This window comes from Maniola jurtina, chromosome Z (genome assembly GCF_905333055.1).
Source record: "Maniola jurtina chromosome Z, ilManJurt1.1, whole genome shotgun sequence".
NCBI classification, from domain to species: domain Eukaryota; kingdom Metazoa; phylum Arthropoda; class Insecta; order Lepidoptera; family Nymphalidae; genus Maniola; species Maniola jurtina.
Window position 1 is genome coordinate 4,629,529 of NC_060058.1, and position 24,023 is coordinate 4,653,551.

At 36.2% G+C, this 24,023-nt stretch overlaps 2 protein-coding genes across 4 annotated transcripts in view; one reads left to right on the forward strand and one right to left on the reverse strand.

Moving 5' to 3' along the window:
- LOC123880061 (flocculation protein FLO11-like) overlaps positions 1–2,019 on the forward strand; it is a 41,149-nt gene extending 39,130 nt beyond the window's left edge. For all 3 annotated transcript variants that reach the window (XM_045927949.1, XM_045927950.1, XM_045927951.1), the window contains one exon: positions 257–2,019. In XM_045927949.1, the coding sequence (XP_045783905.1) occupies positions 257–469 (213 nt within the window). In that variant the 3' untranslated portion in view covers positions 470–2,019. The remainder of the gene's footprint in view (positions 1–256) is intronic.
- Positions 2,020–5,049: 3,030 nt separating this feature from the next.
- On the reverse strand, positions 5,050–23,790 carry LOC123880062. Its single transcript, XM_045927952.1, has 6 exons — positions 23,510–23,790; positions 10,916–11,054; positions 8,505–8,688; positions 7,322–7,399; positions 5,930–6,025; positions 5,050–5,388 (listed from the first exon to the last, which is right to left on the reverse strand). The coding sequence occupies exons 1-6, from the start codon at positions 23,758–23,760 to the stop codon at positions 5,291–5,293; spliced, it is 846 nt and encodes a 281-aa protein (XP_045783908.1). The 5' UTR covers positions 23,761–23,790; the 3' UTR covers positions 5,050–5,290.
- Between the last annotated feature and the right edge of the window lie 233 nt (positions 23,791–24,023).

A 24,023-nucleotide genomic window follows, 5' to 3' on the forward strand; every position in this document is an offset into this window, starting at 1 on the left:
CTAGAAGATGCCTATACACTCTTGATTTAAAGGTATTATAGGGCACCCCTTGTGTGCACCGTTATTGGTAGAAAGCAAAAATTTTCACAGAATACGTATTTTTATTGCCGCGTCACCGACTCTCACTTGACCGATTTTGTCTGTATTGTAAAAGCTACACCCACTAGAAATCAGTGCCCCTGACTCGTGACACTGTTGCCATAGCTCAGTCTTCTCCCACTGTATTAGTGTGACTAAATTAAAACATTCTTTTAAGGCTACGACAGAAGCACCGAAAAAGTCAACAGAGTCGTCAGAAGAGAGCACCAGTGCTGAAAAAAGCGAAGCAGAGGCCGAGACGGAGGCCGCGCCCGCTGAAACGACGCCCGCCCCACCCTTGCGAGGTCTGGACGCGCTCATCGCGCGAAGACGCGCCGCCGGTATCGGTGGCCGGCCAGTGCGCCCCGCCAGGGGAGCGAGATCCCCTTAACAACCTCAAACCCTTCCGTTAACTAAATTTACATTACGACACTAAGTACTTTAAGGACATTTCAAACCAACCCTCGGGCCTCGAAAACACTTGAAGCGCAGTCCAACACTTGATCGTTCTGCGGTCGTACAGCATTGCCAACCTATCGGACCAACAGAGTCAGGACTCAGGAGTGCAAAACAACACAGTGCTTGCGCTCACACTTACACTATACCTACTTAGTAGGTGGTCTGCGTAGTTGGCTAGTATCCGTTTAAATGTCCACCCGTGGCTGAAATTCGATCAGGAAAACATAATACTTTCAATAGCATACCTACCTGTTTTGGAAATGATTGTCATCGCCATCGCCATACTAATGAGACTGTCATAGTGTAAATTTAGTGTTTTTTCTATGACGGCGCTCACCGAGGGGACAAATAATTTAATATCTTTATCTATCTATATACATTATTGATACTATAATTCTGTACCCATATTTTCTACGTGGTTGTTTTAATAATCTGTAGAAATTCTTTAAAATACTTTTCCGTTTTGATTTCTCGGTGAAAATTAGCGTTCGTCATATTAGTCAAATTATTCCCCAAACTGCCTAGAGATTACTCTAATTCTCAGTTCTTTTATAATTACTAGTTGTATGCTACTTTATAATATGTAATTAGACTTATAGTTTTTTAATTTTTAAACTGTTTTGTAGTGTCCTCGACACCTAACCATTTTTATAAAGATTTTTTTCAATAAGTGTCTAATTTTAATTATTTGCATTATGTACATAGTAGAAGTTAATTTTGTTACAAGTGTGTATTCAGGGTTCGATTTTGGAAAAGAGCCAATTGCTTGGCAAATATAAACTTACAAACCAAATTACTAACCATCGAAATCCATTATAGTGGAGATATCCTAATCGCCAAAGTACGCCCATAAGACTAGGGACGCTATAAAACTTTGATAAGAATGCTTTTCATTTACATATCTAATAAAGAAGCGAAAACCGAATTTTCATCTTTAAGCGTCGACTAGTTCCTGATATAGTGAATAATGATAGTAATGACGATCTGATGACAAGCATCGGTGCTATTACCCTTCACCAGGCGGTTCCAAATCTACTTAAGTATTTATGATAAATATAACTTCAAAATTCAAGAACAAACTATATGCCATTAGTATTTTACGCCATAAACCAAATCACTCATGCCTGTTGCTTAGAAATTGTACCTTATTATTCAAAGTATTAGTAAGTTTGTACCACTGTTTACTATTTGTATGCCTTTAAACGCCTACACATATTTGGTAGATGTCTAAAATCATCTTTGAATTGATTGAACTCGATAAGAATGTTTTAAATATTACAATTTATATACTCAATTAACTTTATTTATTATATTAAGTGGTCAAAAATTTGTAGGGCTTAAGTAAGAATGTTGTTATTGAATCGTTCTAACAATCATCGATTTAACTAGAAACGTCTGCTGAAGCACTGATAGTTAGTGCCATCGTGATATGTTTTGTATCTTTCGTAAGTGTGATAATAAAATAAATAATAAGATAACGTTTGTGGTTGTTTTTTTAATCCTTAATCCCAATGGAATTGATAACAACCCCCTAAATTCTCTTAGATAAGTTCACGGACATCATTTACTTATTTGGTACTAGGGGATAACCGCGGCTTCGCCCGCGTGGCTTTCGATTTTTTAAATCCCGTAGGAACTCTTTGATTTTCCGGGATAAAAAGTAGCCTATGTCCTTCCCCGGGATGTATTCCAAGGCTGTACGTTTCATTAAAATCGGTTCAGCGGTTGGGCCGTGACAACATAGCAGACAGACACACTTTCGCATTTATAATATTAGTATGGATAGAGACGGCTTGCTTCCCGGATACCTACGAGCTAGGTATAGGATCAGTAGATAGTATCACGGAAAATCACAGAGTGCCCTCAGAATTAAAAAAACCAAAACCCACGCGGGGTCAGGGGTTTATTAAGCTTTTCTTCAATTATAAGCATCAAAATTGTCCCTTAGGATTCTATCCCACAGAACCGTTTCCATCGGGTCATAAGTGCGGATGTGTCCTCTTTCGTCGGAAAATGCGGTCATAAGGCCTCATTTGCACGAGAGCTTTTTTAACGTCCATCAAAAAAGCGTTCAAATAGAACAAATGCATTCCCAAGTATCTGTTCACTGAAGCTCTCAAATGAAACGATTTTTGCCGTCTTAATTTACATTATTACAATTTTCATAGGGATCTCTATTTATTTTGAAAATAAAATATAGGTTTGTTACTCAGGAATAATGTAGCTTTCTAGTGGTGAAAGAATTTTCAAAATTTCGGTTCAGTAGTTATCGGGTCAGAGATTATTATCCCCTACAAACAAACTTACAAACTTTATCTCTTTATATAATAGTGCAGATGTATATGTATGTAGTTAGTGATATAGATTGAAAAAAAGAAACAATGTATTAATTCATAATTTTTTTGTTTATTGCTGGTAATAAATAAATAACAGTAATAATATATACTTGTTAAATAATTAACAGTAACAAAATAAGAACATTCTTCAAGAATTTTAAAACTACAGCTCCAAAACTACAAGTTTTCGATTTTTAAATTTAACTCATAAATAACGTTCCAGTTTTCTGTAAAAATCACTGGCACTTATTTGGCAGATCATTATAAAAACATCAACGTTAGCTATATCCATCGGTACATAAATAAATAAAAACCGGCCAAGTGCGAGTCAGACTCGCGCACCGAGGGTTCCGTACTCGGGTATTTTTTCCGACTTACTTACTTAGGTTACTTCCCATTGACCTAGAATCATGAAATTTGGTAGGTACAAATATAAAGAAATATATCCGAAAAACGTGAATTTGTTGTTTTATCTCAAATAAAATTAAAGTGTGTTTCAATTTTCAAAGCCAGACAACTAAGTATACCAAGTGGGGTATCATATATCATATTATACCTGTACATTCTAAAACGGATTTTATTTTTATTATTTATTTATTTAAGTATGGCTAAATCACTAAATACAATTCCAATTCTTAATTTTACATTGTTTTGTAATTTTTATATTTAAGTATTTATGGTATTTGGGAATATTGTGATTGTTACATTCATTAAAGAGAAATTGTGTAAATTTTAGTAATTAAAATGATTTGGGCAAGGCACATAGTTTGAAAAACCAATAGGTACACGTTGGGGTCTCAAGGTGTTAGAATGGCGACCTCGCAACAAAAAGCGAAGCGTGGATTCTGCCATAGGATGACAGACGACAATTAAACGAGTCGCAGGGAGCTACTTGATTCAGGCAGTGCGGCGTGTGGAAAACCATGGGAAAACCCGACGAGAGACATATGCTCCGTCTATCGGTTGATAAGGATGATGATGATGAAATTGGACCCAGTTGCTTATGCCACAATGCAATGCACCAACATTATGTCATATTATTATATTATTATTTACATATTATTATATTAGGAAGTCTCTGCTACACGGGAAACCGGTAGTGGTGGCGGGCCGGTCTAATCCGTCACCATTTTGTATGCTGTAGCCTTGGCGACATGTATGGATGTTTATCTAATAATTATATTCACCATCAACATTATCGTGATTTGATACCCTTCACCGGGTAAGAAGGGTTTAGCCATCGTTCACCACGTTGGCCAAGTGTGCCAACGTCTTCTGTCCATGTTCACCTAGTGGAAGATCTTCCAATGCTGCGCTTTCAACCGCCGAGTTTCTTGCTGGTTCTTCCCGGTAGGAATGGCATTCCGAACCAGTGGTAAATTATTTGGGGTAGGGTAACCTATAAGGGTTCCTTTTTTCTTTTGAGGTTCAGGTTTTTTCCACCCCTTTCTTAAACACAATGGTAAAGAACCCTTCGTGTGCAAATATGACTCGCACTTCTCTGGGTTTTTTATTTTATTATTCCTTTAGGAGTGGACCGTTTTCTTGTTTCTCTCGACTATCTAGCAATAATGGCTTCGAAATGTTAAAACCGTCAAAATATTAGGTAGGTACTTACGTGGTGTTAAGAGGGCTCTCTCTGTCACTCGCTTCATACAATCGTAGTTCCAATTTCATTTGAAGATTAAGCAACCAAAGTCCATGAAATTTTGCAGACATATTCTAGAAACTAATATCTATATATAGAGATATATATATATATATATATATATATATATATATATATATATATATATATATATATATATATATATATCTATAGAGAGATATATAATAGAGAGCCCTGTTAAGAACGCTAGGTATAGTTTTGGTACGGAACCCCTTCTAAGAAGGGAACAGTAGAAATGCAAAAATAAATGGTAAACTTACAACTAGGTACCTAAGTAGGCACTAATGTTTAACTTTTTTTTTAAAGATTATTAGCCATGCTAATCATGACTAATACCCCTCTTTCCCCTCCAATTAAGCGTAAAACTATTGCCAGGAGTGGGTGCGACAATAGTGCAACGGGTGGGGCTTGAACCGCCGACCTCTCGGAATTCAGTCCGCTCCTCAACCGTTGAGCTATCGAGGCTCTGTTTATTTGGCATTTTTGAGTTAAAATAAAAAATATCTATAAAAATTAAAATTATTTATTAAAATTACTTATACATAATTTACAAATAGTAGATAAAGAAAATCATTTCTAATTGTTCTGAACTAATGGGTTTACTTTCGTAAATAATGAGTTTGTTTCGGAACTAGCTAGTTATCTGATGGAACTCGATAATTAATATCTCTATTTAAAACGGAGGGGTTTGGACTGATTCGGATTGTGGTAGGGAGGGGATTATGGGTTATGGAGGGGATGTTTGGACTCAGTTGCCCCCCCGCCGGAATGTCCTCCCGGTCCTCGCTGGAGGAGTGGTGTCATTCTGTTCTTCGGGTTCTGCTTCTTGGACAGACCGAGACGCCGCTGCAAACATACGATACGTTTTAATTTATAAAACTTGCCAGTGTGAAGACATTGTTAAAACGAGACATATGTGCCAGCTATATAACGCTGTCTCGTTTTAAGGTGGATGCGACGGGGCTACCCGCGAAATTCAGATTTAATTTGGCTTTTCGCAATCTGTAAACTAATACGACAAAGTAGGTTTATGGCACTTTAATTGCGATAGTAAAAATCTTTACTTAAAAGAATCCAGTTTAAAAAATTAGCTTTATTATCGACAAATTTGTGAGTAACTCATGTCATACACATTATTTTGACTAATTTCTTAAACTGAACACTTTCAAGTAAGTAAAGATTTTTATGTAATCCTGTGAAGATGATACTGCCATTGTCGGAATTAGAATGCCATGAGCCTACTTTGTCGTATTAATTGCACCTTAACAATGTCTTAAAATCCGAGCAAAGTCAAAGTGCGCTCCGTAGCCGTATTTCAGCCTTAGTCTAACTTGAAATGCCCCACCAGTTGGTTTACTTGTCTACATAATTCATTTTGAATACGTACGTCTTCCAAAGCGTCCTCTGCTGGGCTTAGACGGCGCTGGCGCTGGAGCTTCCTCAGCCTTAGTCTCCCGCGTCGCAGTGTTGAAACGCTTTTTGCCTGCAATTGGACGAGTAAAGTATTACGTTGATAATAATAAAATTCTGAATTTACCTACTTTAGTATCTAAATTTAGGTAAAAAACCGGCCAAATGCGAGTCAGACTCGCGCAGTGAGGGTTCCGTACTCGGGTATTTTTCCAAGATTTGGCACGATAAATTAAAAACTATTATACACTAGCCGATGCCCGCGACTTCGCCCGCGTGGATTTAGGTTTTTCAAAATCCCGTGGGAACTCTTTGATTTTCCGGGATAAAAAGTAGCCTATGTGCTAATCCAGGATATTATCTATCTCCATTCTAAATTTCAGCCAAATCTGTCCAGTAGTTTTTGCGTGAAGGAGTAACAAACATACACACACACACACACACACATACAAACCTTCGCCTTTATAATATTAAGTGTGATGTGATAAAAATAAATAAAAATTTGTTTTAGAATGTACAGGTAAAGCCCTTTCATATGATATGCCACTTGGTATAGTTATCTTACCTTGAAAATTGAAACACATTTTAAATGATGTAACTATAAATTCGCGGTTTTCGGATTTATTCCTGTACTTGTGCTATAAGACAGATAGGGGCATACCCCCGCCTCATACCCCGATTGCCATCTCGATCTGTCGCGTACTATACCTACCTACCTTCTGTCTAAAATCTATTGTACACCGTCTCCAAACTAAATTGACAGGTCTAAATCGAATGCTATCCTTTTCGCAAGGAGCATTGTAATAAGGATGGATACAAATAGTCAGATGAGTACCTAATAATAATTATTAGGATTAAATGTTTTTTTTATTTTTTAAATTTTATATAGGTATTTCGGATCTCTTATAATTATTATCATTAGAGCCTTCTCCAACAACATGCTATTGGTGAGAAATGAGAATTGATATTCATGCGAAAAATTTTGTTTGTTTAATTAGTTAAAAAGTTAGTTTAATTCATAGGGGCGTCTATGTAGAGGACGATTCAGACATGTGTCATGCATTGCTTAAAGATTGAATATGGCACATATGTCGATGATATCGTCCTCTAAAGAAGCTGCTATCTTGACTATTTTTTTTTTTTTAAAGAATGTTAGCCATGCTAATCATGACTAATTATCCCCTTTCCCTTCCAATTAAGCGTAAAGCTTGTGCCAGGTGTAGGTACGACAATAGTGCAACGTGGGGTTTGGACCGCTGACATTTCGGAAGTCAGTCCGCTCCTCAACCGTTGAGCTATCGAGGCTCTAAAATGAACTATGAATTCCAGTGGTCATGATAATGGTTTTTGGAATTGGAAAATCTCTTACTGAAATTTGCCTTGACTGGAGCTTCTGTTTGGGTCTCGGTCTGTTGTTGAGCCACCGATGAAGAGCCACCCGATTTAGCTGAAAAATATTTTTAAACATTGTGACTTCCGCGTATATTTATTTCTAACATGTTTTATTTTTAACCACACTAAGCCAGTATGAATTCACTTTACACATTAATTACCACTTTCCGCATTAAAAAAAAAATTAACTGTATTATCATATATGAATTGGATTCAACTCAATCGAAAAGTCCCAATTTTCATAAATGATACTTCTTTACTTACAAGCAAGTCATTAACCATGACCTAGGTGGTCACGGGTAGTTAGATACAATTTATGGCTACTATTATTGAGCAAAAAGTACTTAATGTTATTGAGTAAAACTAGGCAAGTATTTATAGTTGCATGACAGAAATAAAAAATTGCGTGTAAAACTTTCGAACTAGGTACGAGGTCGAAAGTGTAATGCATTTTTTTATTAAAAAATTTAATTAAATTGTCGGTAAGTACCTAAGTAACCTTTATGCAATTAAATATCACTGTAAGGAAACCTGCATGCCAGAAAGTTCTTCTCCGAAGTTTAAGTGCTTTGCAGTTAACAGGACTCTCTCCATCACTCGCTTCATACAATCGTAGTTCCAATTTCATTTGAATATTAAGCAACCAAAGTCCATGAAATTTTGTAGACATATTCTAGAAACTAATATCTGTGTCTGTGGTGTTTTAGATTTTTCTAAAAATATGTAGTTTTAAAATTACAGGGGCTCAAAGATTTGTATGAAAATTTTTAAGACCGCGTAACTTTGAAACCGAATATTTTAACAGAAATCTGGAAAACCACAGACATAGATATTAGTTTCTAGAATATGTCTGCAAAATTTCATGGACTTTGGTTGCTTAATATTCAAATGAAATTGAACTACGTTTGTATGAAGCAAGTGACGGAGAAACCCCTCTTAAGTCGATACTTTTGAGGAAGCATTTTAAATCAACAAGATGACCTTTAAGTTACTACTGGTACTTAATAGTAGATTATTCAACATGGGGCTAATATAATGTCTTACTTCACGGGCGCTGTGTTAAATTCCAAGCGTAAACGAGGGATTTTAGAAAGTAACTCCTCACATAAAATTCACTTCTTCACAAAATTTTATCCAATGTACATGTAGATTTTAATTACCTCCGACAGCTTGGGCTCGCCGTCTTTTTAGTGCTTCTAACAAGTCAGTGTTGCTTCTGAAAGGTCGTATCGGAAGTCCTCCTACTAACTTCTTGCCTTCTGTAGAGGATGGAGCCGCTTCAGTGGAAGGCTCCTGCACTTCTTCTGCGGGGTAATCGCCCTCATCTTCGTATTCTGCCTCATCCTGAAATTAATTGATAAACCATTTGTATACTAAGTACCTAGCTAATTGAATGCTTTATTTCCGAAGTTATCTAGTGACAGGTGTCTAGTCAGTCAAAACGCACAGCCTTTGCAAATAAAGATTAACCCATAACCTAATTGAAATTGTATACATATGAGTAGTTATTTTTATTTATAGTAGGTATTTTTAATATTTAGTTTATGAGCTTTGAAGTAGTCTTCTCAAAACAAAGGACGCGGATTAGAGTATGATACAGACAAAGCAGCGAACAATAACTACAGTGTGACAATAGCCGAAAGGTTGAGCAGACCTTCAAATATTAAAAAGTTATTATTGTTCGTGTCTTTATTTCGCGGTGACGTCACAAGCCGCAAGAGGTTGCAGTCATACATTCCAACGGCGGTCGCAATTATTCCATCAAGAACCAGTTCAGTCAATACAAGTGTATTAAATACGTAGAAATACCACCGAGGAAAGGGAACCCATGTTGAGGTCGCTCCGAGGTAACTCGTCCATCGGACGCCATTCACAGCTCACACCTACCTTGAACTAAATGATTGCTAGTGACATCTCGTAAAAATATTTTCAAAAGGTCCATAATGCAAAAGGAGGGGAACCACTTCATGAAGAAATAAGATGACTTTTAGCACTAAACAGAAGGCATCGAATCTTTTGATAACTACGTAGCTATTAAACTCAGTTAGGAAGATAATGTCATACCGTTAAAATTGATATACTGAAAACAGAACCACGTCCTTTTTGGAAGTCGGTTAAAACACGGAGTACCTACGCCTGATACACATGAGTAGATATCCCCTAAGGTTGACGTGCCGTAGAGTCACCATCGTTATGCCAAAGCTTAGTTTGACTTATTGTTCTTTGTTTTTTTTGTGTTTTTAAAAGAATATTAGCCAAGTTTATTATGCTGACTAATACTCCCCTTTCCCCTCCAATTAAGCGTAAAGCTTGTGCTAGGAGTAGGTACGACATTAGTGCAACGGGTGGGGTTTGAACCGGCGACCTTTCGGTTTTCAGTCCGTTCCTTTAACCGTTGAACTATCGAGGCTATATAGTTAGAATTTATATCTTTATTATTATGTATATATATTCATAGAGGATAGTTTGAATTGTTATCTTTGATGAATATTTATAGGATGAGCTTATCGTACGTCAAAATGTGTCCATGAAAATAAATTATCATTTGTAATTTCAAGCGAATTATACTTTAAAAATCTTAATATTATATCAAACAATGCAAGATTAAGCGCTTGGCTTACCTACATTACTTGCTTATTTTAGTTTATTTTTCTGTTGTAAACAAAACAAAATCGGAGCGACACTTTTTGTATCAGATTTTATACTGACTACTTGACTAGGTATCTTTTCACAAAGGTGGCATATTTTACCTAAGATTTCGCTTTAGTTCTGTCGGTTTTGGTTTACCATGAGTCCTATTACGATTATTGCATGACTAATGATGCCTATAGGTTTAGTGAAGTAGTCCATGTTGTAATAAAAATCTTTTTACAACAATGTCATGTGGAAAATAAATAACAAAGTCGCTTTCTCCAGGAGCTTTTATCGTGTCACCATAATCATCAATCCATTGCCCGCTCACTACTGAGCACCGGTCTCCTCTCAGAACGAGAAGGGTTTGGCTATAGTTCACCACGCTGACCAAGTGTGGGTTGGCAGACTTCACACTCCTTTGAGTAGACCTTACATTATGAAGAACTCTCAGGCATGCAGTTTTCCTCACGATATTTTCTTTCACCGTTAAAGCAAGACGGTGAAAGAAAATATCGTGAGGAAAACTGCATGCCTGATTGGTTAGTATTCCAATGAGAGACGAACTACGTTTGTATGGAGCGAGTGACGGAGAGACCCCTCTTAAACGCACACGATAGCTCCGAAATGTAAGAGGGACCCGCCGAACAGGAAGCCGACGGCTTAACTACTATAGGCTATCACCGCTTAATATTTTTTGAGACTTATTATATACTAGCTGATGCTCGCGACTTCATTTCCGTGGATACAATTTTTTAAAATCCCATCGGAACACATCGATTTTCCGGGATAAAAAGTCGCCTATGTGTTAATCCAGGGTATAATCTATCTCCAGCCAAATCTGTCCAGTGGTTTTTGCGTGAAAGAGTAACAAACATCCACACATCCATCCATACATACAAACTTTCGCGTTTATAATATTAGAAGGATCTTTTCTTACCGGTGCTGGCGTAGTTGTGGTGGTCTTTTGTTTTCCCGCCAAGCCCCGCTTGAGAATTGCTCCTCTGTTGGAGACAGCGCGCGGCTCGTCATCCTGTGGCCGCGCCGTCGCTTGCCATGCCAAGCCGAATAATACGATTCTGGAAAAATCCAAGTGAAAATTAATGAGTCTATGTGAAATAATCTTCATTAGCTTCATTCATCATCTCAACCCTTCATGGTCACGGCGAAACTATAAGGATTCTTTGTTTAGTATAGAACCTAAAAAAGTGAATGCTGTTAGGTATCTACCTAAGCGTATTTTGGTTCAGTTTCAACTTTTGTGCCGTAACGTCAATATTTTCTATTTTCTCCGAAATGTGCAATGGATACGGGAGTTGAAGACTATTTTTAACCCCCGACCCAAAAAGAGGGGTGTTATAAGTTTGACGTGTATATCTGTGTATCTGTCTGTGGCATCGTAGCTCCTAAACTATTGAACCGATTTTAATTTAGTTTTTTTGTTTGAAAGGTGGCTTGATCGAGAGTGTTCTTAGCTATAAACTAAGAAAATCGGTTCAGCCGTTTAAAAGTTATCAGCTCTTTTCTAGTTACTGTAACCCTCACTTGTCGGGGGTGTTATAAATTTATAATTTACACTTGTAGGATACCTTGATAGGTATTTCGTAACTTCTGCTTAAGATTCATTTTTGTATAACTCTACTAAAATGATGTTATGCTTACTTGTTAACACTTTTGTTAAAAACAAGTTTAAGAAGAATGTATTCAGGCATGAAGTCGGTCTTCAGGATTTTCTCAGTAGGGAAGTGAATGGAAGAGGCAAATGTCTGTCAAATGTGGGTTGAATAGAAAGTAAAAGTGAATCTTGCACATAAAGTAGGTACTTACCTAGCTATTCAATCGAAATGAATAGTGTTGATGTGTTTATTTTGTTTCGTCTAATTGGGTAGGTACTTAGTTAGTTAGCACTAACTATTAATTAGTATGATTTACAAAATGTAAAGCCGTATACTGATTTTACAGGTCCATGGTTATATAAGAAAAACGCGAAAATCTTGTTTTTAGGATTCCGTATCTCCAAAGAAAAAAGGACTCTGTAGGATCACTTCGTTGCTAAGCTTCGTTATCTGTCTGTTAGTCGTCTCTATCAAAACGCGTCAAGAGAATCAAAACCTACAAAACCTTTAGGTACTTCCTGTTGACCTGGAATCATTATTTTATAATAATTTAACATAATATTGCTATTTTTATGACGCTGCACAATAAAGCATATTTCAATTCAATTCAATTATGAAATTAGGCAGGTAGCAAATGATGTCTTATTGCACAAGTAAAGGGAAAAATCCAAGAATTTATAGTTACATCGTTAAAAAAATTGTTACTTCTTGTACGATGGTATGGATAGCTTCTTTTTACTTATTTAATCGTATGGCATTTGATTTATATTAAGCATGTTATATTCGCAAACACGCTTATTGATTCGCCCGCCCGCCTAGATCGTTGTTCCATTATCACCAACCGGGGATACGTGCAGGGACTAGGAAGGTAGAAGGTAATTCCATCGCCTAAACTCACAAACTGTCGCGTACGAGTTCAACTCGCACTTAACCGGTTTTTTTATGGTTCCGTACCTTAAAAGGAAAAACGGAACCCTTATAGGATCACTTTGTTGGCTGTCTGTCTGTCTGTCCGTCCGTCTGTCATGTCCGTCAAGAAACCTATAGGTCACTTCCCGTTGACCTAGAATTATGAAATTGGGCAGGTAGGTAGGTCTTATGGCACAAGTACAGGAATAAATCTGAAAACCGCGAATTTGTGGTCACATCATTAAAAAAAAATGTTTCAATTTTCAAAGTAAGATAATTATACCAAGTGGGGTATCATATGAAAGTGCTTCATCTGTACATTCTAAAATAGATTTTTATTTATTTTTATGTATAATAGTTTTTGAGTTATCGTGCAAAATGTTGGAAAGAAAACCGAGTACGGAACCCTCAGCGCGCGAGTCTAACTCGCACTTGGCCAGATTTTTTATTCAATGCACGTATTGACGCCTATAAGATAAACCTGATCAGCTTTTTGCAAGCTTGTCCTTGTACATGTGACCTTTTCATGCACACGATTAAACATAACTACTTATGTAAGTAGGATTTTATGCAATTCAATGATTTAAATGACATCTTTGATGCTATTGCAATACTATCAAATAATCACTTACCTACTGTAAATTCGACTTTAATTTTAAATAAAATCCAAGAAAGTTATTTTTATCAATTTATTCACTTATAATTCTGTAGATATTAAATTTTATTCATATCATAAATTAATTTAAGGTCAAAGATCAGTTAGAAGAATTTTAGCATTAATTAAATGAAATATCTTGATATTCCCCCACCTTCCCCTGCCGGTCGTGCAACTCGAAATACTTCCTGGTCGAGTCTTTCTACGACTGATGTGTGCTAAATAGCTGCATACTTTAAATGTCAAATAGTACGAGTTACGAGGCTAGGTGAATGTCGTATGGAGGTGGTTTGGTATGTCGACTCTTCGCTCCTCGTATGGGACACCGCCTCGTGACGGCTAAAGGTCAACGCGTTGCTATATCGATAGTTGAGTAACAGGTCTCCTCGCAGGGTCGGATCTCATTGAGTTGCTTCCGCATCCGCTTCCGATATACTATCGCCTCTCTTAACTTTCTTTATTTTATGAGGAACATTGCCTGACGCACCTTAGGTTGGGTTAGGGTTGGGTGGGCGCGGGTGGAATTATTTTCTATTAGTATGTGAACCTTCTTAGTGAAATGTCAATAATTATGGTGAAAACCGCATTGAAATTCACCGTAAAGTTTGAGAATATATTAAGCGAATGTATATATCCAAACGCGCATTAAGTTTAGTTCAAGTAAGTTACTTGAACTAAACTTAACGCACGTTTGGATACGTACATTCGCTTAAGTATAAGTAAGTAGGTACCTACTTATCGAATCATATGAATAAATACTTATTATTTTAAATAAGTATTGGGTATGACGTCACATACGTATCCTACTTATATTATAAATGCGAAAGTATGTTTGTTTACTGGTTTGTCCTTCAATTGCACCGCATAGTGTTTTTTAATCAACAGCAGAAGTTTCCGTGGTGTTCCTATAAAACTTTCTGGATCCAACTCCTTAATCGTGATGCTACAGGGTTACTGCCCGTCCAAGTTATCAAGATTCAGGAAGTGTTCATAATGAATTAATATTCACTATGAATATTCTATTTATTACACTCTTCAAATAGATTTATTTGAGACAGTTTGTACGCGTTCTCTAATATTCACCGTAAGTTTGGAAATCATGAAGTTGTTGATTCGAGTCACGTAGGAAAAAGTGCAACTTTCTATGTTTGTTACCATTTGTAAGTTGTTTTATTTATACTCTATGGTGTACTGTCACAGTAGTGTATCGAATGTGTAATGACCACTTAAAATTCAAGTCAAGGTCAGCCGAGCAAAAACCAGAAATGGTAAGAATTGGGGCGACCTCGCGATCGCGGTGCAATGCGGCAGCCAAATCGGCAATCGCTGCACTACCCTGAGGCCCTACAGTACCTACCTACCTAGTGTAACTTATTGTGCGTAAATCTATCTACCACCTAATCTATCACTTAGTATGTAAATAAATAATAAATAATAATAAATAGTGAATAAGCGTGAGGGAATTCTCACTCTCAAATACATATTAGGCTGTGGTGACGTAAAATCAAAGAACAAGTGTAAATTAAAAATTTATAACACCCCCGACGATCCAAAGTATTTGAGTTTTCCAATTTCAAATAAATAATTATGTATTTAGGCAACGTCCATCTTGACAGCTTGACATTTGTCTATTGACATAATATTATGAACCTAACGGTTATCTAACCTTCTTTTCTACAAGAAAACTAGAAAAGAGCTGATAACTCTTAAACGGCTGAACCAATTTTTTTAGATTATAGCTAAGAACACTCTCGATCAAGCCATCTTTCAAACAAAAAAAACTAAATTAAAATCGGTTCATTCGTTTAGGCGCTACGATGCCACAGACAGATACACAGATACACAGATACACAGACACACAGATACACAGATACACACGTCAAACTTATAACACCCCTCTTTTTGGGTCGGGGGTTAAAAATAGGGCTACTTTAGGGCTACCTGCGTCAAATGTACTTATATTTGACGCCTCCCATTGACGTCGAAGCCTCGATGTTAAGTTCCCTAACTGTCGTGAACTGTGGTACGGAGATGTCAAATCATCACGTTTCCCGAAATTGACGCCCGTTCCCTCCTGGGCCGCAGACTTACACACAATATAATGTTAAGTAACAGAAAATATTACTTACAATAACAAAAATATGGTGAAATGATGCCAATAATACTGGCTGCAAATCCGAAAAATTACACTATAAGTTAACTTGAAAAGTTACATTTAAGACTTTGATTTCTATATATCTCACATTTAACAGATTAAAGATGGATGAAAATGAAATGAATGGATGTGGTTCCATACAATCTTGGGTCCGAGCTGAACAAGGATGAATCATATGGATAGATATCTTATTTTGTCAAGACTAGGTTAATAGTTGATACCTACTGTTTACTGTTGAAAGAAAAAGTTAATATTTCTGTAGGACCTTGTTTTCATCCGTATTCTATAACAAGTTGTATGGTGGTCCAAAGCCCACGTAGGAAATATTGTTTATTCAAACAATATTTCCTATGTGAGCTTTGGACATTAAATAGTAAGTGATTGAGCTTTTAAAACATAAAATAGGTAGATACGTAAGTAGGTAGTAGATACCTACGTTTTGTATAATGACTTTCGTAGTTAGTATAATTACAAATATAGGTATATGAACCTACCCTACCTATTCTACCTTTAGAAAACATTTTGGATTGAACATACGTAAGTAGAACTTCAAAAAAACATTTCAAGTGTAAATTAAAAATGTATAACACCCTCGGTAAGTGTAGGTTACAGTAACTAGAAAAGAGCTGATAACTTTCAAACGGCTGAACCGATTTTCTTGGATTATATCTTTCAAACCAAAAAAACTAAATTAAAACCGGTCCATTAGTTAAGTAGCTACGATGCCACAGACAGATACATAGATACACACGTCAAACTTATAACACCCCTCTTTTTGGGTCGGGGGTTAAAAATTATAATAGCTCTATCACTTTCTGAGCTCTAAGGCCGCGATTACACCTGTAAGTTTTACTCACGTAAGTAGCTTACGTAATTAATTGGCAACAAAACTAAGGTAAATGTACATAAAAGAGTGTTTAGGTATATTGGTAAATGTACTTATAAGAGTCTTTAGACACGCTTTAGATCATAAACTAACAGTTATATCTGCGATCTAATTAAACAATTAGTCGGGTTCAGCCCAAATGTGTAATGATAATGACCAAGCTCGGAGCATTGTTTTATGAGTCTAATAGGTAGGTATAATTAAGCCATTCAAAGTTTGTTGTTTCAAAAGAGATTCGAGTTGAGGTTCCAAGATGAAGCGCAATAGATATAGGTAGCTGTTATCAGATATATTGAGACATCCGTGTCAAGTATTTGCGAGAGCCTTCCCACAGTGTTGCGGTTGTGCGAAATATGTTATAGAAGTAGTGAGAACCGAATGCATAATATGTACCTAGGCTACCTACTCTCATAAAATGGTGATAGCAGATCAGTTGCAGGAGAATTTTATTGCGAGTATTGTTATGTACCTACTAGGTACCTTTTTATATTATGCAACGCGCAACACGAGCGAAGCGTAACTCAAAAACTGTGAATGTTTGAATCCCTCAATATTATCCATAAATGTCGATAGTCTATGACGCAAGAGTTATTTTATTAGAAATGTCTATGTCTAGGTTTGCAATAGCAGCGTTGAGTAATGCTAGGTGTTTTGAGCGCATCTTCATACAGTTGCAGCTTTTTCGTTAGGTACCTACCTACATAAGTCCTCTATAATGTGTTTGTGAGGTTTGTTTCTTGTAAGAGATGACTAACTTAGAAATATCCAATAGGTATCTACTTGTAAATTAAGACTTCCATGTACCAAGTTAGATACCAAATTAGATCCGCAGTTTAACAGGATATTACTTTTAATGTTTTCTTTTAATGATCGTTGAATAAATTGTTGTTTCTTTAGACGGCAAGTCCTCGAAAACTTACAAGTGGTGAACTGTATTGAATTTTAATACATAATCTTTATTAATTGAGGCCAACAACTGGAAGTAACTGCATTCATTGCCTACTGCTAGTTACCTACCTACCGAGCTTTGGTAGATAAAGGTAGCCTACTAATAAAATAATTCCCCAATCTATAAGAAAATGTTGGCATTTCGGTAGATTCAAAGCTTTGAAACCTTGTGTAATTCTATTGATTGATATAAAATATTTTTTTCGACTTCCAACACCAATATTAACAGATATTTATGATAATAATTTCAAACAATTTGTAATATTTTAATATTTTTTATGATGTAAGACATGAATGCAAATAAATAAATAAAGAATAATAATAATTTTCTTTCCGTCAAATTTTACATCAAATCAATATAATATCTAATTTAGGTAATAGTCATAACACTAATATTAATAGTTAATTATTGCATTATTTCGAAAGTCAAAATACTGTATTAGACATTTTAATTACAACACTTAAGTACCAACTCAAATTGCAATTACAATTATCTAATGACCGATACTTTGGTTTAATTAATGTTTCGTCTGTTTTACTCGTAGCCTCAGTCTCAGCAGTAATAGGTAGTTAGGTGTTTTTTTTTACAGAATACATGTTAGGTACTATGAGCTCTATCATCTCACATAATAATAATATACGAATAATTGAATCTAAAAATGGCCCCATAACTACGTGAAACTTACAGATGATGGCATAGTATTACCTACCTACCTATCAAATATCAATCAAATCGTTTGCTAATATTTTAATTGTTTAAAAAACTAACTTCCTAAAGAGCAAGTAAGCAGCATTTTTTTTATTTGCCCTGATTACTATAATTCTCTCGCTTAGGTAGATTTGGAGTCATTTTTCCGCAAGAATACAAATCACTCAGTAGGTAGGTATACGAAAACTAAGGATTCGGAGGGCGACCAAACTGACAGACGTAAGAAAATTCACTAATTATTAAAATGGTAATGGGCTGGACATGTTTGTAGGTTGGATAAGATGTGATGGACAAATAGATGACTAAGTGGGTTCCAAAAGACAGAAAAGGAAACGAGGGCTGCAAAAAAAAGATGGGAAGATCTTTATGCCCAAAAAAAAAGTAGGGCCGGACTGGATGCGGAAAGCTCGGGGCAGGGAGCTTTGGAAAGATTTTGGGGAAGCTTACGCCATTCAGGCGACTAAAACTTGGAATGACAAAGACTAGCTGATATAATATTAAAAGGGACTTAAATATTCATGCATGTATTTATGACATTAAATTAACTATTTTATAAAAAAATTAAAGGAAGAATTTTTTTTTAAATAAGTTGTAAGAAACTTTTTTACGAAACATTTCATCGCCTCATCAGCTGGCTCATTTTTTGCGCAACGGTTCAGCCTGACTGTCCAGCGCGGAAATGCAGCCAGTATTCTTGGCACCATTCCACGCGGGCATGATTTGTATAGTAATTAGATAAGGCTAGCTTTAAGTGTTATTGTAATATATTGATAATAAGTGTATTTTTTATTATTATGAACAAAAATGACGTAATAATAATAATTTTAATACGAGCAAATTAATGTATTTGGAGCTAACGTATTAAATAAAGTATACCTAAATAAATACCTATTTACTGTTCTAAATTCAAAAAAATAAAACCTTAAGTACTTATACTAAAGCCTTTACTATGAATGGTAAAGTGAAGGAAATAGTTATCAAAAAGATTTCTTTTTATTTCCCAACACTCGACGATAATAATCTCTGTTGCGTTAGATCTAAACAATTTAAAAGCGCAGGTACTTTCGAACAAATCAAGCCCGTTTACATAAGCTTCGCTCGTGAACTCGGATAATCTCCGTCTTACTTAAAACCTTTATCGACTCATGACTACGGTTGGAACCGAAAAATAGTGAATGCTATGCTGAATGAAGGATGAATGTTTTTCTTTCCTCATATATCTCATGGTTACGATTCAGGAATCTGTTTGCTACTTGTCGCTCCCCTCCCCCTGTCTTATTTTAGAGCTAGCACAGCGAAGTAGGCTTTACAAGTTAACGAGGAATGGTCGATCAACTAATAAAATGTGTACCTACTTGGAGTTGTTTAAATTCATCGAAAATTACTTTATAAAGTTTTGTGTAAAACAGCTAGTAAATAAGTATATGTTTATGAATCATGTTAAATAATGGGAAGATAAAATTATAACATCCTTACTAATAATAATTCCTAAATAATAATTAATAACAATGTTGGTATTCGAAAAACTGTGGTTTTAATATCATTGGACATTGGTTGGAGTGCGATTGCGCGTCGGGGGAGCCGAATTTTTTAAATTGAGTAGGTAGAGTATGAAACAAAAGCCCCCTCTAAGTCCGCATAATATTGTGACGGGCAACTACGGAACCCTACCCTGCGCGTGACGCGATTCACTTGACTGGTTTTTTCATTACATTTAAGAACCATGAAATGTCGTTTAATACAAACAAACTATATCGTCCTGGGTATATATAACTATATATTATATATACCCAGGACTAAATACAGGCAGGAGGCTTTTATGAAATTGTAATAACAATTTATATACACAAGTTTTGCTCTGAGTGTTATACAGTTAACTTGAAAAGTAACTATAGCTATAATTTTTCAAGTCCGTGAATCTGTTAAGTACATACTTTCGGGATAATTAATGCGTCTTCTTCCTCATAAGACAGAAATATTCATAATTATTATAGTTAAGTGAAACTTAGTTGAATAAAGAGCTAATCGAGTTATGAATTCAGCAGATGCGATTTTGTTCTTGGAGACCGTTGACGAAGTCTAATGATTATTATTAGTAATGACAGATTTACGCGCAGTTTTCGGAGTCGTAACAAATTGGTCGATAAATATTGGACTAAGAGCCAGCGCATGCCAGAGCTTCGTTATTTTATAAAAGCTGAAAGTTTCTGGGTATTCTATCCAACAAAGGGAGGAACGATCAGCTACAATAAAGTTTGGATCTTTAAAAGTTTAACGGTGTCTGGCAGGGGATGGCCACGATACTAAGTCAACTAAGGTAACTGGCAATGCATGATGTGATTTCTAATACTGATCCGAAGAAAATATGAAAAAATTTGACTTCGCACTTTGACGAAGATTTTTAAAATCTTTATTGCCTGCTATCCCCCAAAGCCACCATGATCCAAACTTCTAATAGCCGATCGTTCCTCCGTGTGTTGGGGAAAATAAGCAGAGGAACTTTCAGCTTGTATAAAATATCGAAGGTGTAGCATGCGCTGGCTCTCTCTCTATGTTTGATTAAATTTTTTTGACCTCTGAAGGCTATCCTCCTAAAAACACATGTCACGCGTACCTGAATTATTAAAACATCATGTAGGTATGGTTGATACCTACTGCAAGTGTAAAATATCTATTTATCTATACGTATATTTATTTAGTGAAAGGTGCACTATTAGTGTTGTAATTATTAACATAGGTCAGGTCACATTTCGGTGATATATTGTCTAAATACGATTAAATATCTTGATTATTAATTCGATCATTAAAATATTTTATGTTATTGGACCAGTTTATAACACGTGAGAACTATTATAATTAAGTTGTAGGTACCAACTTAGCTGCAATGGTATGAGAAAAATGTTAGAATGTTATATGTAATTAACAACATGTTAACAATTAGGTAGGTGTTAATTATATTTTTTACTAGCTGATGCCCGCGACTTCGTCCGCTTGGATGTAGTTTTTAAAAATCCCGTGGGAACTCTTTGATTTTCCGGGATAAAAAGTAGCCTATGTGCTAATCCAGAGTATAATCTATCTCCATTCTAAATTTTAGCCCAATCCGTCCAGTAGTTTTAGCATGAAGGAGTAACAAACATACACACACACAAACATACAAACTTTCTCCTTTATAATATTAGTGTGAAGTGTGATTGCACGCATACCACGCAGGACATATTCAACAAATTAGTAGGTAGATACACGTAGAGATGATGTGCAATTATTATTATTAAAATGCGATTTTCGGAGATTAATTTTTTTAATGTTTTAATTTTCTACAGGTAGGTACTACTTGACGCATTTTATTAAAAAATATACCACTAGATAGGTAGGTACCAAAATGCACTGTGCATTTTATAAGAAACCAAATCTTATGCAAAATTAGGTAGGTATATGTATAACAAGTGTAAATTAAAAATTTATAACACCCCCGACAAGTGAAGGCATCTTGACAGCTTGACATAAATTTGTCAATTGACATAATATTAAGAACCTAACGGTTATCTAACCTTCTTTTCTACAAGAAAACTAGAAAAGAGCTGATAACTCTTAAACGGCTGAACCAATTTTTTGGATTATAGCTAAGAACACTCTCGATCGAGCCACCTTTCAAACAAAAAAAAGTAAATTAAAATCGGTTCATTCGTTTAGGCGCTACGATGCCACAGACAGATACACAGATACACAGATACACAGATACACACGTCAAACTTATAACACCCCTCTTTTTGGGTCGGGGGTTAAAAATGCGATAAATAAATGAAAAAGCGGTGATAGCCAAATGATTAGGACGTCCGGCACTTAATCGGAAGTCGGGGGTTCGATCCCGGGCACGCATCTCTTACTTTTCAGTTATGTGCGTTTTTAAGCAATTAATTATCGCTTGATTCAACGGTGAAGGAAAACATCGTGAGGAAACCTGCATGCCTGAGAGTTCTCCATGTTCTCAGAGGTGTGATGGGGTCTGCCGATCCGCACGGATGAGCGTGGCAGACTATGGCCTAAAACCATCTCACTCTGAGAAAAGACCTGTCTCAGTAGTGGGCCGGCAATGGGTTGATCATAATACGTATAAAAATATGCACAATTAACCTAACTCTTAACTTATCTAACCCTTGTACCAATACCAATACCATGAATGTTATACTGAGTTATAATGCAAATGATAAATCCTAACGCCTAAACGTAGTTTTCACAAATATAGCAGTGTGAACGATTATTTTCAGGACGTGTTTAAAAAATCGGTTTTAGGGCGTCTGTGCACTCATTCGTATTCAATTCGTTTTCGTTAAAAATTAGATTCCAAGTGACCGCCCGCGTACGTACGTTTTGTATGGCGGCCACTTTGAATTGAGATATTTTTAACCAAACATGACCAATAAAAAATTAATCTTTTATGGCGCTGGTTCTTTTAAATCTCATATCGACAATTATTTTACCTATTTAAGATTGCCTAATCGTAGGTCAGAAGCCTTAACTTTCGACGTGGGAGGCATTCATCAACCGGTTAGTAGTTTCGCTCAATTAAGTAATTTGAAAATTAATTGGTTTGATACACTAGGTCGGCCCATAGTCTTTTATAATGAGGTTTATAAGTCACGCATTATGAAACATAGGTCGATTCAGAAACAGTTTTCAATTCTTGCATTAAAATTACGTTCGTGACCATTCGTACATTATTCAACGTGCTTGATCTTAAAAGTCACTGGTATAGGAAGGTTAACAGGAAAAATAGTTGCTAAGCTTTTTAACAAAGTAGAAGGTAACCCGCCTAATTCATGAACTATCAACTACGTAAAGAAGTTCATCCAACAACCCCGGCAAGTGAAGGTTACAGTAACTAGAAAAGAGCTGATAATTTTCAAACGGCAGAACTGATTTTCTTGGATTATAGTTAAGAACACTCTCGATCAAGCCAACTTTCAAACAAAAAAACTAAATTAAAATCGGTTCATTCGTTTAGGAGCTACGATGCCACAGACAGATACACAGATACACACGTCAAACTTATAACACCCCTCTTTTTGGGTCGAGGGTTAAAAAGTAAGGATTTAATAACACCTTACTTATCCTCCACCGACGTGTCTCGCCACAAACTCGAAGTCCTGAACAATGGGCCGTAAGTTAACGGTCACCTACAGTTATTCAAGCTCTTGTAGTATATTCAAGACTAGTCATTAGAAAGGTACAATACTACACACAGACGTGTTAACATATCGATTGTACATATACGCTCCTTTTAAGAATAAGTACACGTTTCACACGATATTGTTGCCTATAGTGAACAGACCTTCGTTTGCATACCTCTCACTAGGTTTAACAACTAAAACTTAGGTATTTTATAAATTGCTTCGCTGAGCGGTAGAGACCATGAAACTCAGAATGCTAATATTGTAACTACTTAGTTGTAAAAGCTAAACGTCCTGCCTACTTATATAAACATTTGTGAACTTCCTATTTTTTCCTAAGTAAATAAATTAGTTTAAAAAAAATATGATAATCGCAAATGCAATCGCAAAGCTGAAGATAGTACTGAACTATGAAGTACTTAAAAGGTGTTGAACAGTTATGGAATAGGTGATAGGTGCAAAGTTAATAATGTGATAGTACTCACAGGGGTAGTATCCTCATGTTGGTATTGTCGGTCGAGGGTGTCGCAAGAAGCACTCGGGTCGGTTCCTTTCTCTGTGGAGCGACTGCGAGCAGGTCCACAACAGTCGGAGGCCACGCTTGATCTGCCGTTCCAACAACGACACCTCCGATACACTCCGGCGCTTGAGTCGGTGCAGTGTCCGCCCGCCGCCCGACACCACTAGCCTGCTTTATATTCGGAGTAGCGCACATACCGTGACGCATGCCGACCATTGCTCACATATTACAATATACATACAACCGTTGAATTTCTTGCTCTACAAGTGTAAATTAAAAATTTATCACACCCCCGACAAGTGAAGGTTACAGTAACTAGAGAAGAGCTGATAACTTTCAAACGGCTGAACCGATTTTCTTGGATTATAGCTAAGAACACTCGATCAAGCCACCTTTCAAACAAAAAAAACTAAATTAAAATCAGTTCATTAGTTTAGGAGCTACGATGCCACAGACAGATACATAGACACCTACACACG